Raw genomic sequence first — 17,276 nt, forward strand, 5'->3', positions numbered from 1 at the left:
ATTTTTGTTTCTTCTCAGCCCTTAGTACAGTGTCCTATTAGAGTTCAACAAACATTTCTGGGATGGGAAAGAGTTTGGTGAAGTTTGAGGAAAGCAAACCATATACTGCGGAGATAGAGGATGATTTGGAAGGAAAGTTACTTCAAAACAAAGGAAGTTAGAAAAAGATTGTCCAAATCTTTGAGGAAAGGAATCCAGTTAATTATTCAGCGAGGTTATAAGGGGGAGAAGAAAAAAAAGCATTCTTCAATAGAGAGAGATGTTAACCTCAGAGGGCTTTTAGTGTTTATTCAACTAATGAATACATGACAGGAATAGTTTTAAGAACAGGAGATACAGCTATGAACAAAACAATAATCTCTGCCCTCATGCAGCTTACAACAAAAAATGTCAAATTAAAAAATCCAGTATGTCAGGTGGTGATACATGCTATGAAAAAGTATTAGGCAGGAACAAGCGGCCATCTAAGATGCATCAATTGGTCTCAACCCACCTGGAGCAAAGGAAAATGAAGAACACCAAGATCACACGGCAACTAAGAGCCCAAGAGACAGAAAGGGCCACATGAACCAGAGACCTACATCATCCTGAGACCAGAAGAACTAGTTGGTGCCCGGCCACAATCGATGACTGCCCTGACAGGGAGCACAACAGAGAACTCCTGAGGGAACAGGAGATCAGTGGGATGCAGACCCCAGATTCTCATAAAAAGACCATACTTAATGGTCTGACTGAGACTAGAGGAATCCCAGCGGCCATGCTCCCCAGACCTTCTGTCGGCACAGGACAGGAACCATCCCCAAAGACAACTCATCAGACATGAAAGGGACTGGTCAGCGGGTGGGAGAGAGATGCTGATGAAGAGTGAGCTAATTATATCAGGTGGACACTTGACAGTGTGTTGGCAACTCTTGTCTCGAGGGGGGATGGGAGGATAGAGAGAGAGGGAAGCTGGCAAAATTGTCACGGAAGGAGAGACTGAAAGGGCTGACTCGATAGGGGAAGAGCAAATGGGAGTACAGAGAAAGATACATGTAAACTTATATGTGACAGACTGATTGGATTTGTAAACGTTCACTTGAAGCTTAATAAAAGTTAAAAAAAAAAAAAAGTATTAGGCAGGGAAGTTGGGTGGGGAGTGCCAGGATAGGACCTGGCAATTCGGGTACACAAGAGCAAGCTATGGGCAGGGAGCCTATATAATTTATTATTTAATCCAGGACATCTTTGAGAGTGAAAAGTGACACTATTAATAATTATACAGGACAATAAACTCAAACCAAGACCATCCTGGACAAACCCAGACATATGGACAACTTAGCCATTAGGCTCTCTAAGAGCATTAGAGCACGAGGGACAGCCAGATAAAGGGCCCTGAGATTCAGGGTATGCCTGATGGGTTTGGGGAGCTGCTAGAGTGAAATGAGAGGGAAGAGTAGGAGACAAGGTTTGGAACTAACAAGGGTCACATGACACAGGCGGCTCTGTTGGCTATGGTAACGCTTTTGGCTTCTACTCAGAGTGATTTGGGAAGTCTTTGGAGGGTTTTGGACAGAGAACTTTCACGATCACAGTTCTGTTTCAGGAGTACTCTGAATTGCTGTGTTGAGAATAAACCACTGGGAAGAAGGAAGCCAAGAGACCAGTTAGGAGGTCACTTTCACAATCCAGGCAAAAGATGATGGTACCTTGGACCAAGGTAGGACCGGCGGAGGTGATGCTTGGACCAAGGTAGGACCAGTGGAGGTGATGAGATATGGCCAGATTCTGGGTATATCCTTAAGATAAATCTGACAAGATGTGCTTATTAATCAGTTATTTCATGTGTTGACAATAATCAGAAAGACTTTCTTTCTGTGACTGGTTAACGTAATTGATCAGGTAGCACATGGTCAGAGTGGGAACACAATTCCCATGCGAGGACTGCTGCAGACTACTTCTGCATGATCTTCTGGTAACATATGCTACTGCCTAAAAGGAGGCTGGGCAAGGGTAGGAACGATGCCGCCCAACCGCATCACCATGACCAGAAAGACGGCCCAAGGAGCCCACACCTTTCAAAAGCTGAATATTCTAGGAATTATTTATATAATTGAACACTTGCATACCAATTAAACAGATTCATTTTATGGGTCATTCAAATGCTTCTCACATACAGCAGCTTGGTCTTGGAAGTATAAAATGCATTCGTCAATAAATGCGCTAAACACTGTAGAGAAAAGATGACTAAAGATAAGCTCCTTTGGTCTAGTGGAGACAGCCATAGGAACAGTGGGATCATGATGTGCCAAGCTGCACAAGAGAATTATGCATACGGAGCTTCTACGAAAACATCGCCTGGGAGGGCATGGGAAAGAGACAGGAACCACCAAAGAGGCCTTCAAAGAGGAGGTATTGTTCGATCTGAATCATAAAGACCTAATTGACATCTGTCAGGCAGACAAAGGAGGTGAAAGGTAAGCAGCATCTTCCACAGAGGGACTAGTCTATGGGAAGGCATCTGAGGACATAGTTCCTTGAAGAACTACATGCAATGGCCAGAATATAAAATATACTCATCTAACGATAATAACGACAATGACAACTACCATTCATTATGTACTCACCATGGGTGCCAGGCACTGTACTCAGCACTTTCCATGGATCATCACATTTAATACTCACAATGATTCTCACAGATGGAGAAACTGAGATGCACAGAAGTTAGGTAACTAGCCCAAAGGCCTCACAGCTAGTGATAGGTACAGTCAGGACTCACAGTCTAAGATTCTAGAGCCTGCTCTCTTTGCATAGGCAATGTTGTGTGAAAGTGGAAGCAGATAAGACACAAAGGCAGGCAAGAGCTAGATGACGACCAGCATTATAATCCACAGGGAACCACTGAAGGTTTTACATGTGGGAAGGAACACCTGATTAGGCTTGCACTTGGAAATATCTCATCGGTGACAGCATGGAAGATGATCAGAGATGACAAGAACAACAGAGTGGTAAGATCACTTAGAAGGCTACTGCAATAATCCTGGTCAGAAATGACAGGGATCTGAACAAAGGCAACGGCAGTAAGAATGGAGATGAGCTGTCAATGAGTGAAGAGGGAAAAGAAGAGGAAGGGTGGGTCTGGGAAACAGAGATGTAAGTTGTGTTGCCAATAAGGATAAGGTACTCGCGTTGTCAACAACGATAAGGTTCTTGGGGGGTCATCCAAGCAGAGTGGTTTATCAGGCAAATGTATCTAGAGGTCAGAAGCTCAAAAGGCAGAAGGTTGAGCCAGAGATCCAGGTGTGGGCAAATGCTTTTTGTGTGTGTGCCAGGGAACTCTTAGCTCAAAGGACTGGTGTCACTTGAGGATCTTCCACAGCCATCCCCAAATGAGGATTCTTTGAAACCTTCCTCTTTTCTCCAGAGTAGATTTGAAAATTCCAAAAGACTCACCTTCTGGGGACTCACCTGGTCTACCTGAGCTACCCTGGGCCCAGAACTATCCTGGATTGCTGCCGGTACTGCAACCATCTGAAGTTGTAATTTCCCCCACTTCTATGCACCATGAAAGGAGACCTAGTGGCACAGTGGTTAAGCACTCGGCTGCTAACCAAAAGGTCAGCAGTCGAACTTAACCAGCTGCTCCCCAGGAGAAAGATGTGTCAGTCTGCTTCCATAAAGATTACAACCTTGGAAACCCTATAGAAAGTTCTACTCTGTCCTACAGGGTCACTATGAGACTCAATGGTGATAGGTTTGATTTTGGTTTTCTTAGGCACCAGTGAAACTAGCTCAATGCACAGTCCAGCAAGCCCCAGAATAACCCCCTTCAATGCAACTCTACCCCAAACAACCTGGAAAGCTCAAACTCTGGGATCCTAAAAAAACAGACCCTTGGTTTGGCAAAGCAATCAAAATGGTGTCTTCAGAATGCATTAGGGATTCTCTTACTGCCAACCCAGTTCCCAAGCCTTCACCACAGGCCTCTAGGAATATTATCAGATGAATCTGTCAATGAATGAAGGGAAACGTGATTAACCAATTCTTCACTACACCTTCCTTAAGTCAAGTTTCAGAAATGCAAGTCAGCTTATAGAATTCTAAGGCAGAAAGAATAATAGCAAGTCAGCTTACAGAACACAAGTGCAGGAAGAATAAGAACAGTTAGCTTACAGAACACTAAGGCAGGAAGTCGTTGCACCATGTTTCCCCCGTTTTAATGTTTTCCACACTCATTTTGTAGAATATCTGTCCTTGGAGGCTTCCAAAATCTGCCTCCACCCATCCAAACTAATGTTCTACTGCACCCTTAAAGGTACCCTGAATAGTGTCATCAGATGAGGAACCAAAAAGAATGAATTTTACTCTGTGAAAATTTAAAATAAATACATTATTTTTTATTGCCTGAGTCAAGACACCTGGCTACTGGCTTCAGAAATTAGTTTAATATTTCTACATCTCTGGGTATTAGGTTGCCCCATGTGTAATATATGATTAATAACTTATGCCCTATTCGATTGGATTGGATAATAGAAATTGAAGTGCTTCCAGAAACGTGAAACCTTTATTAATATAAGTTCATACTTTTCCCCCACCTCCGCCTGGGCGCTCACCAGCTAACTCTTCACCTAACTGGATCATACCCCAGCAAGTCTGAGGTGCCTGCCCACTTCTTGAAGCTACTCTGCTACCCTTCTCTTTTCTGATCTCATAGCCAAAGCCACACTGTTCCCCTCTAGGTCTCTCCTGTTTTTATGGAAGTGGGTTGCCCCTGCCCCCATCTGAAAGCTCCTCTAAAGCAAAGACCACTCTTGCCCCATCCCTGGTCTCACCCCCACACACAGCCCATAAGCAGCCCACCATCGCAACTCGCTGACAGATCAATGACAAATGTGCCTTGACCAACATGTTCTTGGCTAAAAATGTACTGTGCAGCCCATTTATAATTCCATGCATTATACAGAACTGCTTCTAAATGGGACACCCAAAATTGTGCCTGAAATGATCCTAAAATAGACATGGCTCTGCTTTCTGGCTCTCGTATCACTTCTAGATGTGAGCCTGCTCTGAGCATCCCAACTCTATTACCTCTTGGATTGGTTACCTGCACCACTGTTGCTAAGCAGGCTGACAGAAAGCTCTTCTGTTCCACTGAAGTTCAAGAAGGACATGCTGTCACCAGGCTGGCGGGAAGAGCTGTGCCTGCAGAGAATAGAGCCCAGCCACCTGGCTTAATGCAGATCATCACCTTTTACATCCTGCTCCCCTTGTACACTGGGGGTTGCCATCAAGAACTGGTCTATTTGGCCACCGGATCCATATCAAAGGCCAGCAGGGTCACACGGTTTGGTTTGAGTGCCAGCTCTGGCCTCCTATGGCTGCCACCTCCTGCCCCAGCACCCTGCTGCTTTCCCATTGCCTTGCTAGACCACCTGCCCTGTCTGTCCTATGCCTTTGCCTTACAAGCACCCACAGAAGTAGGAGGATGTGAGGTGCCTGAACAGAGGTATAGATGGCCATGTTCTGCCCTCATCCCTCACCCATCTTGCATGATGTCAAGGTGACCAAAAAAGGGCTCAGAGATTGCTCTTTGCAAAGCATCACAGGAATAGTGAGCCTAGGCTTGTCAAGGTGTAAATGACTCTCTTCCTGTATGATTCTTTGGATACCCTGTAACACATTCAGAGGTCTTGATTCACAAAAAGAGTTGTTTCTATAAACACAGGTCTTGATTTCCACATTGCTTTTGGTGTTAATTCTTCTAAACTCAGCAGTGGAATTTCTCAACGACTAAAACGACAGGAGTCAAAGAGAGGCTGCCCAAAATACACGGCCGGCAGCACCTGTCTCTGAGTGCAAAGGCCAAAGCACTTCCTCTCGTTTTCACCCTTGACTGGAGTTTTTAAGAAACCATGTCTGAGGTTTATAAAGTGTGTTTTGGATTCAAGTTAAACCTGAAGCAGGGCCTCGGTAACAACTTGGGCAAGAAAGCCAGACTGTTTGCTTTGCACTTTCCCAGTGAGGTGAATGATGCTGACTAACAAAGGGACAGCCTGATTTCATACTGTCTTTCCAAGTCTTATCAGCAGACATTTTGCCAACAGTCTGTTCTGTACATTGTCCTGGGCGTTAGAAAGTATTCTCAAGGTACCTCCTGGAGCCCTGCGCACATCCTCACCTTCCAGCAGCTTCATGATACGCTAACTCCAGCAGCTCGGCAGAGGAGTGGGTTGGGTCCCTCTGCCCGCTGCCCTGCAGCTCCGCCATGTTCTGTCGGGTCTGATGATGGATCTGGATGGCCTCTCCGGATGGTCCTACCCAGACAAAGATTCACTGAGCATCATTCCCACCCGACAGCTAGTGCTGTACACTTAACTCCAATCTTCCTTCTTTCCAGCTGCTGGGACATGGATGCTGGAGAGATTGAAAGATGAGCACACCACAGAAGAACATAAGACACAGGACCCTCTGGCTCCCCGAGGACACCTCTATTGCCTAACAGGAGCTGTCCTGATGTTTGTCTTCCTGTTGAGCCTGTTAAGAATAGTTAAGGTCTAATGCAGGTCAGCTGAGGTGCCATGCACAGATACAGAAGAATGGGAGGCAAGGGCCCTTCCTAGGAGGGTTAACACCAATTAACTGGGAAGGAAAACAAGAGTAAAACACCTAAATGAGAGTAACAACCATGACTCTAAGAAGCAGAAGATGCGTAAGTATAAAAAAGGAGTGTAAGTAGAAGATAAATTGGAATTAGTCAATCTACCAAAAAAGGCTTCCTAGAGGAAGAGAGTTTTTAGAGCTGACAGACGAATGAGGTTAGCAGGGAGAGGGTATTCTAGATAAATGATGTGTGTGAAATCCCAGACACTGAAGAAGCAAAACATGTAGGAGACCACAAGATTAGTTTAGGCAAGAAAAGAGCTTCTGAGGCAGAGAACAAGAGGACGGAGAATTAGGGACAGTGGCAAAAAAGAGCCTCCAAGATTAGCAGGCCAGGTAGGCAGGAGGGCAAACTCAAGTAAGCAGTATTTGGGAGAACGTTGTTTCCATTGCCATGTGCATAATGGGTGGGAGGAAGAAAAGCACAGAAGCAAGAGCTGAAGGTCATGAAAGAAGCCTCTTAAGAGAACTCGAAGGGAGCCAAGTGGGAATAACAACGGAAAGAACACCAGAAAAAAAACACAAAGTGGGGCTGATTATGGTAGAGATAAGGGGGTTTGGGAATGATCCCCAACTACAGCCAAATAAACCAGATTCATTTCTCAAGTATTTAACTTTTAAACACTGAAAGCAAGTGCAAAAGAAAATCACAGGAAATTTCCAGGCATCCAGCAGGATGGTTTCCATTAATAAAATCCTGGAGTTTAAGGCATCTGTGCTCCTTCCCAGCCCAGTAATAGCCCATTAAGCTGAAGTTTAATTTTAGCCACAGCTTTATAAAACCTCACTGTCATCTCCTTTAGGATAGAATACAGATCAAAAAGGATGAGCTAGGAAGAACACTGAACTTGAAAAAAAAATTTTTTTTCAGTTGTCAGAGACCCCTGAAAGCAATCAACATGAATTCTGTGTAACCAAGACAATAATATCAATACCCAGAGAAAGCTAGGAAAGGAAGGAACAAACAAGGATGAGCGGCATTAGTCTTAGGAAAAAGAAGCCCTTAGGCTCATACAGCTAGTTCTGGTTACAAAGTCTATTACCAAGTGTGTCTTCAAGGATCCTCCTAACAACCCTGGGATTCACAAAGTGGGTGGAGCAACAGAGGCTCAGAGAAGTTCAGATACTTGACCAACGACACAAGGTTGACTGGTGCTAAGGACGAGGACTAGACACTCATCTAGGCTCTTTTCCTCAGCAGCCAACTTACCCACAGGGAAGGTATGCATCCAGCGCCTTCTGTTGGAAGTCAGCTTCATGGGCATTCGAGAGGGGGCGAAGGGGTTAATCAGTGCTCGCTGGGGTGTATATCCACCCTGCCGAACGTGTAGCATGGACTCCGCACTGCCTACATGGAACCGCCCTGGAGCGCTGGAGTCTCGCTGTGAAGTCTCCATCATGTTCTCCAGGACATCTGCCCATTGTCGAGGAGTTGAGGCACAAATAGAAAGCACAAAACCACACTGAAACCAGAGCTAGGGCGACTGATGCCAAGGCTGACAAGAATCTTGGCTATCATAAATGCTAAGGAGTGAGAGAAATGAGTAAAACCACCAAAATATAAAGAAATAGAATACTTTACTTGGGAGAAAGGGTGCTGATTCCTATATTACCAGCCCTAATAAAAACACATCCAAACCTGATGGGGAGGACCATGTGTGGGCTCGAGACCCTGGACTTTGAGCTGGACACAGTGACTGAATGATGGGGCTTGAACTACCTCCTTCTATGTATGGGAAGAACAGTGAAAACTGGTATTTGGCCCCCAGAAGGGCAGACTCTGGCAGAGACAGTTCTATGTGTTCACTAAACCCATCTGCTTTTCCTCTTGGACATGAAAGACTATAGTTCCCAGCCCCTTGGTACGGGGCCATGTGACTGAGTTCTGGCCAACAGAACACAGGTGGAAATGACATGCTCCAAATCCAGGTTTGGATCACAAACAAATCCATGCAGGAGTTCCATTCTCTCCTCCCCTTCTATGGTGATTTTGGAGACCAGTGTTGGTGATCATGGCATCCTAGGATGGAAGGAGCCCGGGGCCCTGAATCACTAGGTGGAATCAGGCTCCAATCCCACTGACTCAGTGGACATGAATGAGAAATGTTACTGTGCTTAAACAAAAAATACTTGGGAAAAAAAAAAAAAGTGCATTTTTTTTTTTTTTATGCAAGGAGGTAGCATGATACTCAGACTCAACCTGTCCTGTCCCATGGCAAATAGGTCCCTATTGTGGAAAGGGAGAAAGACAGCAAGATGCATAACCTCGGTGAATCAAAGAGCTGAACCCCACAGCCAACTCCCCTTGTGTGCATCCCACATTCACTATGCAACCGCCTAGACTAGAAAGTGGATCCAACCGATGCAAACTCCATGGCATCAGGAGTTTATCATGTCCACTGTTATCTTCCCTATATCTACCACAGAATCTGGTACAGGGTAATATTTAATTCCTCAAGCCAATTTCTTCAATGTGTGAATCTCTATGAAAGCTGTATTCTTCACTGTAAATTAATGAATTTAAGCTCCGGTGTATCAAATAAAAAAGAATAGGGTCTACTTACTTACGGAAATAAAAGGAGAAAACCCAAATTAGAAAGAAAAGTACATACTTTAAAAAGGATGAGAACTAGGACTAAGGGATTAAGTGAGTCGAAAATGATCCCACACCGCCAACTGCCACCAGTATCAAGTCAACAGCTCCTTGGGTGATAGCAAAAAAAAAATAATAATTTTTTTTTTTTTTTTTTAGAAATACGGGGTGTAGAGGGAGTTCCCTGTATTACATTGGGTGAGTAGTTGGGTGGGTGGGGGGAGAATCCTTAAATACAACAGAGAACAGGAAACTAAAGGCCTGTACGATATCCTACTGTCATCTTAAAATATTTCAGTGAATTGTTTTTTGGCTTTTCCGATAACTCCCAAATATCATTAAAGGACGTGAAGCCAATTATGCCATTGATTTTTTTAAAAAACTGTTTTCAAGGTTCCTTGGAATAAGAACAATGATGTAAAGAGGAGATCTGTCTTTTAGAATAACAAACATTTTTAAAGGATTAATGTTTGGTTTAGGAGCCCTGGTAGCACAATGGTTAAGCACTCGGCTGCTAACCAAAAGGTTGGTGGTTCACACTCACCAGCCACTCCACAGAAGAATAGACCTGGCGATCTGCTCCTGTAAAGATGCCAGCCTAGGAAACCCTATGGAGCAGTTCTACTCTCTCACAGGGGGTCGCTATGAGTTGGAATTGACTTGATAGCATACAACAACGTTTGGTTTAATTTAGCTTTTGCTATGGGCCCTTCTAAGAATATTTTCAGGAAAACAGGATTAACTGTCATGCGAACTCAGAAGTTCCTGAAAGCAGGAAAAAGCTTACCTAGAAATTTTCAAATTAAAATTCTTTTGAATGCTAAACTTAATGTAGCTGACATAAGGTTATATTCTCTAGCTATTTAAGTAGCTGCTACTTTCTCTTTTAGAATTTCCTTTATATATTCTAAATCATTAAAAAAAAAAAAGGTTTTCAGCACTCAAAAGTTTTCACAGGCCCTTGGTACAGTGACTGTGGTGCCTAATGGATGAAAGGGCCCTGCTCCCTAGCCTGAGGTTCTGGGAACCAGTGGTGTCCCCACCAATATGCTGGGTCACAGAAAACATTCCTTGCCCTTTGGGAATCCTTCCAGGGCAACAGGAGGCAGCTGTCTGTACATAACATTCCTACGCTGGTGATCAAGTCAGGAAGGGTATGCTTCCATTTATATAACATTGCTGAAATCATGAAATTACAGAGAAAGATGAGTGGGAGGGTGTGGCTATAAGGGGTAGCATGAAGGAGCCTGGCAGTGACAGAACAGTACTACAGCTTCATTGTGTGGTGGTTATGTGATATACATATGTGATAAAACTACACAAAAATACACACATACACACAAATGAGTGCATGTAAAACTTGTGAAATCTAAACAGGCTCTGTGGATTGTACCAATGCTAATTTCCTGGCTTTGATACTGTGCTATAATTATGCAAGATGGAACCATCTTGAGGAAAATGAGTGAAGGGTACACAGGACAACCCTGTACATTTTTTGCAACTCCCTATGAATCCATAATTATTTCAAAACAAAAGGTTAAAAAAAAAGGTCAGGGGGGTGTCTGCATTATATCATTGCAGGTACCACTGGATGGGCACAATAAAATAAAGGAAAAGCAGCACCTGTGTGTGTTGGAATAAGACAGGTTAACAAGTAACTGCTAGGAGAAATCTTAAAATGGCATCTAGGACACAAGCTGTTTTAAGGATGGCACAAATGGAAATGGTAAAGAAATGAACAAACGCCTACAGGCTAAGAAAAGCTCTCCGTTAACACAGTGGAAAGGTATACAGTTATGGTGATAGGGGAAGAAAAGATGCAACAAATACAGCATAATGCATATATATCATACAAATATAGCACACGTACAACAGCTAAGGAGATTCATACCCTCCTATCCGTTGGGATGGAATGGAAAGAAGTAACATGTGGGACTGACACCCCACACCTGACCACTGCCCTCCACCTCCCATTCCCCACCACAGAAGGGACGCTGCCCCAGCTTGCCCAGCTCTGCCTAGGCTTCAGCACTCTGACCTCGAGTGCTGGTGTAGCCTAAGGAGCTGCTGACTTCATACGGGTGCAGGTGGGGGTGTGGGATCATCAGGATGTTGGCACTCCTGCCCAGGGAGCTATCATCAGAAGCCTGGCTCCTCACTTCCTCCGCAGGCAGCGCACGGCTTGGCAGGGAAGGGCTGGAGGAGACATCACAGGAGCTGGCGCTCTTTCGACTGTGACTCTCCCGCTCTCTCACAGACCTGACAGGGGAGAGACAAACAGTTACCGCCAAGCAATGGATGCTGCCCCATCTAGAGTTAAAAATCCCAAACCCAGCACCAGACCAAGCTACTTGGGAAAGCAATAACAAAAATCCGATCTATGAATGGGAAATAATCTAGGAGGAACTTTGCCTGGAGCAGCCTGAGATGTGGTATTAGAAGAGGGAAAGTGACTATCAGTTCTCAGACAGCCAGAGTCCTAGGATCACATAGTATGGTAGTGACAGTTCCAGTCTGACCCCACCTGATCCCACAGATCAATCTGGGCATGACCAAAAATGGGTCACCAGACGGGATATGATGTTTCATAAGAGAAAATACACAACACAGTGCCACCTCAGAAGTTTTCTTGCCCCCCAAATTAAACCTGAATCTAATTAACTGACAAGAAATTCAGGGAACAGAAGACAAGTTAAGTATCACGAGGAAACAATCAGCCAAGTGAAGAAAGCAAGACATTCTACTGCCACAGAAAAGAGAGACATTACAATCAAATCAAGTGTGTGGATCTTGTTTAGATACCGATTTAAATAAACTATAAAAACTCAGTTTGAGACAACTGGGAAATCTGAATGAGACTGGCTAGTAGATGGTACCAAGGAATTAGTGTTAATTTTGTTACTAATGATAATGCTACAGTCCTTATACATATACACACTCACACACATATATATTTTAGGTTCTTATTTGTTACAGACACATACTAAAGTATTTACAGGTGGAAAATAAAATAGGATGCCTGGGATTTGTTTTAAAATACTCCAACCAAAATTTAAAAAGTGGGGCAAGTAATATGCTGATAACTGTTGATTATGCTAGTCTAGTCTCACTATTTGTGCATGTTTCAACATATCCTTAACAGAAGTTTTAAAAAGTATAGCCTTATCCACATAGACCAATGGAACAGAATTGAGAACCCAGATATAAATCCAACCACGTATGAGCAACTGATATTTGACAAAGGCCCAGTGTCAGTTAATTGGGGAAAAGATAGTCTTTTTAACAAATGGTGCTGGCATAACTGGATATCCATTTGCAAAAGAATGAAACAGGACCCATACCTCACACCATGCACAAAAACTAACTCCAAGTGGATCAAAGACCTAAACATAAAGACTAAAACGATAAAGATCATGGAAGAAAAAATAGGGACAACCCTAGGAGCCCTAATACAAGGCATAAACAGAATACAAAACATTACAAAAAATGATGAAGAGAAACCAGATAACTGGGAGCTCCTAAAAATCAAACACCTATGCTCATCTAAAGACTTCACCAAAAGAGTAAAAAGACCACCTACAGACTGGGAAAGAATTTTCAGCTATGACATCTCCGACCAGCACCTGATCTCTAAAATCTACGTGATTCTGTCAAAACTCAACCACAAAAAGACAAACAACCCAATCAAGAAGTGGGCAAAGGATATGAACACACACTTCACTAAAGAAAATATTCAGGCAGCTAACAGACACATGAGAAAATGCTCTCGATCATTAGCCATTAGAGAAATGCAGATTAAAACTACAATGAGATTCCATCTCACTCCAACAAGGCTGGCATTAATCCAAAAAACACAAAATAATAAATGTTGGAGAGGCTGTGGAGAGATTGGAACTCTTATACACTGCTGGTGGGAATGTAAAATGGTACAACCACTTTGGAAATCTATCTGGCATTATCTTAAACAGTTAGAAATAGAACTACCATACAACCCAGAAATCCCACTCCTTGGAATATACCCTAGAGAAACAAGAGCCTTCATACAAACAGATATATGCACACCCATGTTTACTGCAGCTCTGTTTACAATAGCAAAAAGCTGGAAGCAACCAAGGTGTCCATCAACAGATGAATGGGTAAATAAATTGTGGTATATTCACACAATGGAATACTACGCATCGATAAAGAAAGTGACGAATCTGTGAAACATTTCGTAACATGGAGGAACCTGGAAGGCATTATGCTGAGCGAAATCAGTCAGAGGCAAAAGGACAAATATTGTATAAGACCACTACTATAAGATCTTGAGAAATAGTATAAACTGAGAAGAACACATACTTTTGTGGTTACGAGGTGGGGAGGGAGGGAGGGAGGGAGAGGGTTTTTTACTGATTAATTAGTAGATAAGAACTGCTTTAGGTGAAGGAAAGGACAACACTCAATATATGGAAGGTCAGCTCAACTGGACTGGACTGGACCAAAAGCAAAGAAGTTTCCGGGATAAACTGAATACTTCAAAGGTCAGCGGAGCAAGGGCGGGGGTTTGAGAACCATGCTCTAAGGGGACTTCTAAGTCAATTGGCAAAATAATTCTATTATGAAAACATTCTGCATCCCACTTTGAAATGTGGCGTTTGGAGTCTTAAATGCTAACAAGCGGCCATCTAAGATGCATCAATTGGTCTCAACCCACCTGGAGCAAAGGAGAATGAAGAACACCAAGGTTACACGACAACTAAAAGCACAAGAGACAGAAAGGGCCACATGAACCAGAGACCTACATTATCCTGAGACCAGAAGAACTAGTTGGTGCCCGGCCACAATCGATGACTGCCCTGACAGGGAGCACAACAGAGAACCCCTGAGGGAGCAGGAGATCAGTGGGATGCAGACCCCAAATTCCCATAAAAAGACCATACTTAATGGTCTGGCTGTGACTAGAGGAATCCCAGCGGTCATGGTCCCCAAACCTTCTGTTGGCACAGGACGGGAACCATCCCCGAAGACAATTCATCATACATGAAAGGGACTGGACAGTGGGTGGGAGAGAGATGCTGATGAAGAGTGAGCTAATTATATCAGGTGGACACTTGAGACTGTGATGGCATCTCCTGTCTGGAGGGGGGATGGGAGGATAGAGAGAGTTGGAGGCTGGCAAAGTTTTCACGAAAGGAGAGACTGAAGGGCTGACTCATTAGGGGGAGAGCAAGTGGGAGTAAGGAGTAAGATGTATATTAACTTATATGTGACAGACTGACTTGATTTGTAAACGTTCACTTGAAGCTCAATAAAAGTTAATAAAAAAAAAGATTAAAAAAAAAAGTATAGCCTTATCAAGATAAAACTTCCTAAGGCAGAGAACTCTGGCAGCAGTAGGAGGGATCAAAAGGAGAGAAGCCCAATGGGGAGGCAAAACTTCAGGACGAGAGAGTCAGCCACTGCTGATAGGGCTGTCCCTCTGGCATCAGAGCTGGTCTCTTTCCTCCTGAAGGGTTTTGTTTAATATAAGAGCTTAAACGGAGTCCAGAAATAGATCCCAAGTGCTGACAATGTGTTCATTATTTCAACAATAAACATTTGAGCACCAGCTATAGCCTCGGCCCTGTGTGGGGGCAGAGCACCAGTTAAGACATGGTCTGTGCTACCCTCAAGGAACACACAACCTGGGTCTCTAAAACACCAGGTCTTGCCATCTTTGATTAGGAAAAAGAAGACCAGAGATCTTGAAACATTTTTAAATGCTCAGAAGTACTACCTAGCTCCTAAGTAGCACCCATGTCACAGCACTTACTCTAAGCTCTAAGACTTTGAACTTTGGACATGTTTTCAAGAGGGACCATTCCCTGGTGAAGCACATCATGCTTGGTAAAGTAGAGGGTCAGCGAAAAAGAGAGAGACCCTCAACAAGATGGACTGATACAGTGGCTGCAACAATGGGCTCAACCCTAACAAGGACTGTGAAGATGGCGCAGGACCGGGCAGTGTTTCGTTCTATTGTACACGGGAACACTATGAGTCAGAACCAACTCGATGGCACTGAACAACAACAACAAGCTTTCTCAGGAGAGATGTTAGGATGTGGGGAGTGAAAAGGACAGAAAACAATCATGAGACTACTGTCAGCTCATTAAGGGAAGAAAAATTTCTTGCTCACTAGGAATAATAAACTCTGGGACCTATGATCTATAATCTGTGGGTCAATCCAGTAAGACGCAGATTCTGGAATTTGTGAATAGCTTTTCTTGCCTAGAAAAAGCATAAGAACTCTTATTTTGAGACAATACTTAATAGCCAAACAAAATGGCTGAGCCCGAGAAACTGAAAACAGAATCCCTAATGATCTATATATGATATGGCTTCCATGCGGCTAATTTTAATTTAAAATAGCTTTAAGGTAGCTCTCATGAAGGTTCCTACTGGATATTAAACCCTTATTAAATAGATAGCTCCCAAAAATGTTCTCCCAATCTGTAGGTTGTTTCATCACCCTGTTGATAAAAGTCCTCTGATATACAAAAGTTTTGTAATTTTTATGTAGTCCAATTTATTTTGTCTTTTGCTGCCCATATTTTTGGTGTGGTATCTAACAATCCATGGTTAAAAACTAGGTACCAAAGCATACCTTGTTTTTTTCCAAGAGTTTTATAGTTTTAGATCTCATGTTTAAGTTCTTGTAAAGGTCCCTACTGGATTGCGGGTTTCAATTTGATCTCCTAAACAATTTTATCTCCACCCCAAAGTGAAGCTAAGAGAAAACCTGCAGGTGGCGAGGCGCTGTGCTCGGGATGGGCCTGGCAGCCTAAACACTTGAGCATCGTAGGCATCATAATCTACTTGGATGGGAAGGGTGTTCTCAGCTTCTTTGGGAGTCCCCAGAGCTGAAACACACAAGTAATGCAAATTGTCATTAAAACACATTTCACACAGGTGCCTTCAGAGGGTCTTCCTCAAAATCTGCAAGGCACAGGTAATCATTATCTCCCCCAGAAAAAAATGGCACAATCACCCATTCATCAGGTTGTTGAGATTAAATGACTCTAATAGTATGGCACCAAATAAAGGCAAAGTGTCTGGAGTATTTCATTCTTCTGTGATCCTGATTAAAAAAGACCATCCCAATATGCATATTCTTTACAACTTTCTACCTAATCCCTTCAATTGACATACGCAAAAGAAAAAACAGGTTGCGTCATCATCCATTTTACCATCAATTGGACAAAATTACAAGGTGGTTATGGAACCTTTCAAAGGTCTCACAAACAGAACAAAGACTCAGGTCTCCCAATTTAGCTATGAACTTTTTGTGCACCCTCACATAATTTTGTTGCCACAAGTTAGCTGACTCTTTCTAAAAGTGACAAAAGACGGTCTCAAAAAATACTCACACGTATCACGGCCATTTTTTGTTTTCTCAGAGGTAGGCTGTAAAATTAAATAGATAAATAATCACTTCTTCCTCTGCTAGAAGTTATCAAGAGGCACAGTAGGGATCATGTCTTAACCCTCACTGTAGCTTCAAGAAAGAAAGGAGCTAACATGTGACACTAACATGGTGTTGGGTCCAACAAGGTACTTTACTTCCCACCTTATCTTATTTATCTCACAACCCTATCCAGTAGGCAGACGGCATGGACCCCACTATAAAAAAAAAAAAAACTTTACAGGCAAGGATATTCAATTCTAGAAAGAATAAGGGACTTGCCCAAAGGCACACAACCCACAGGTAGCAGAGACCAAACCCAGCCCAGATTTTCAGATTTTGGTCAGGACACTGTTGTTTTTGTCCTACCATGACCTCAAACCTGATCAGGCTCCTGCCTGATCATGGCACTCTCACCATCTGCCTATACTGGCCAGAGCTGAGCACTTGGTACAATGCCCAGTTTGATGAAATGGAGCACAAAGGTAGAGTAAAAACTGAAACAAGTCATAACTTCTTCTTTTTTTTTTTTTTAAGAATCTTAAACCTCCCATAAGGAGCCCTGATGGTGCAGTGGTTAAGCACCTGGCTGCCAAGTGAAAGGTCAGTGCTTTGAACCCACCA

At 43.2% G+C, this 17,276-nt stretch overlaps 1 protein-coding gene across 9 annotated transcripts in view; it reads right to left on the bottom strand.

The window, feature by feature from the left end:
- The window catches only part of DEPDC5 (DEP domain containing 5, GATOR1 subcomplex subunit), a 147,766-nt gene that overhangs the window by 72,850 nt on the left and 57,640 nt on the right, over positions 1-17,276 (bottom strand). For all 9 annotated transcript variants that reach the window (XM_023559201.2, XM_064272420.1, XM_023559200.2 and 6 more), the window contains 6 exons: positions 16,618-16,654; positions 15,990-16,110; positions 11,271-11,491; positions 7,850-8,053; positions 6,158-6,293; positions 5,084-5,181 (listed from right to left, as the gene is read on the bottom strand). In XM_023559201.2, the coding sequence (XP_023414969.1) occupies positions 5,084-5,181; positions 6,158-6,293; positions 7,850-8,053; positions 11,271-11,491; positions 15,990-16,110; positions 16,618-16,654 (817 nt within the window). The remainder of the gene's footprint in view (positions 1-5,083; positions 5,182-6,157; positions 6,294-7,849; positions 8,054-11,270; positions 11,492-15,989; positions 16,111-16,617; positions 16,655-17,276) is intronic.

Source organism: Loxodonta africana, chromosome 19 (genome assembly GCF_030014295.1).
Source record: "Loxodonta africana isolate mLoxAfr1 chromosome 19, mLoxAfr1.hap2, whole genome shotgun sequence".
NCBI classification, from domain to species: Eukaryota; Metazoa; Chordata; class Mammalia; order Proboscidea; family Elephantidae; genus Loxodonta; species Loxodonta africana.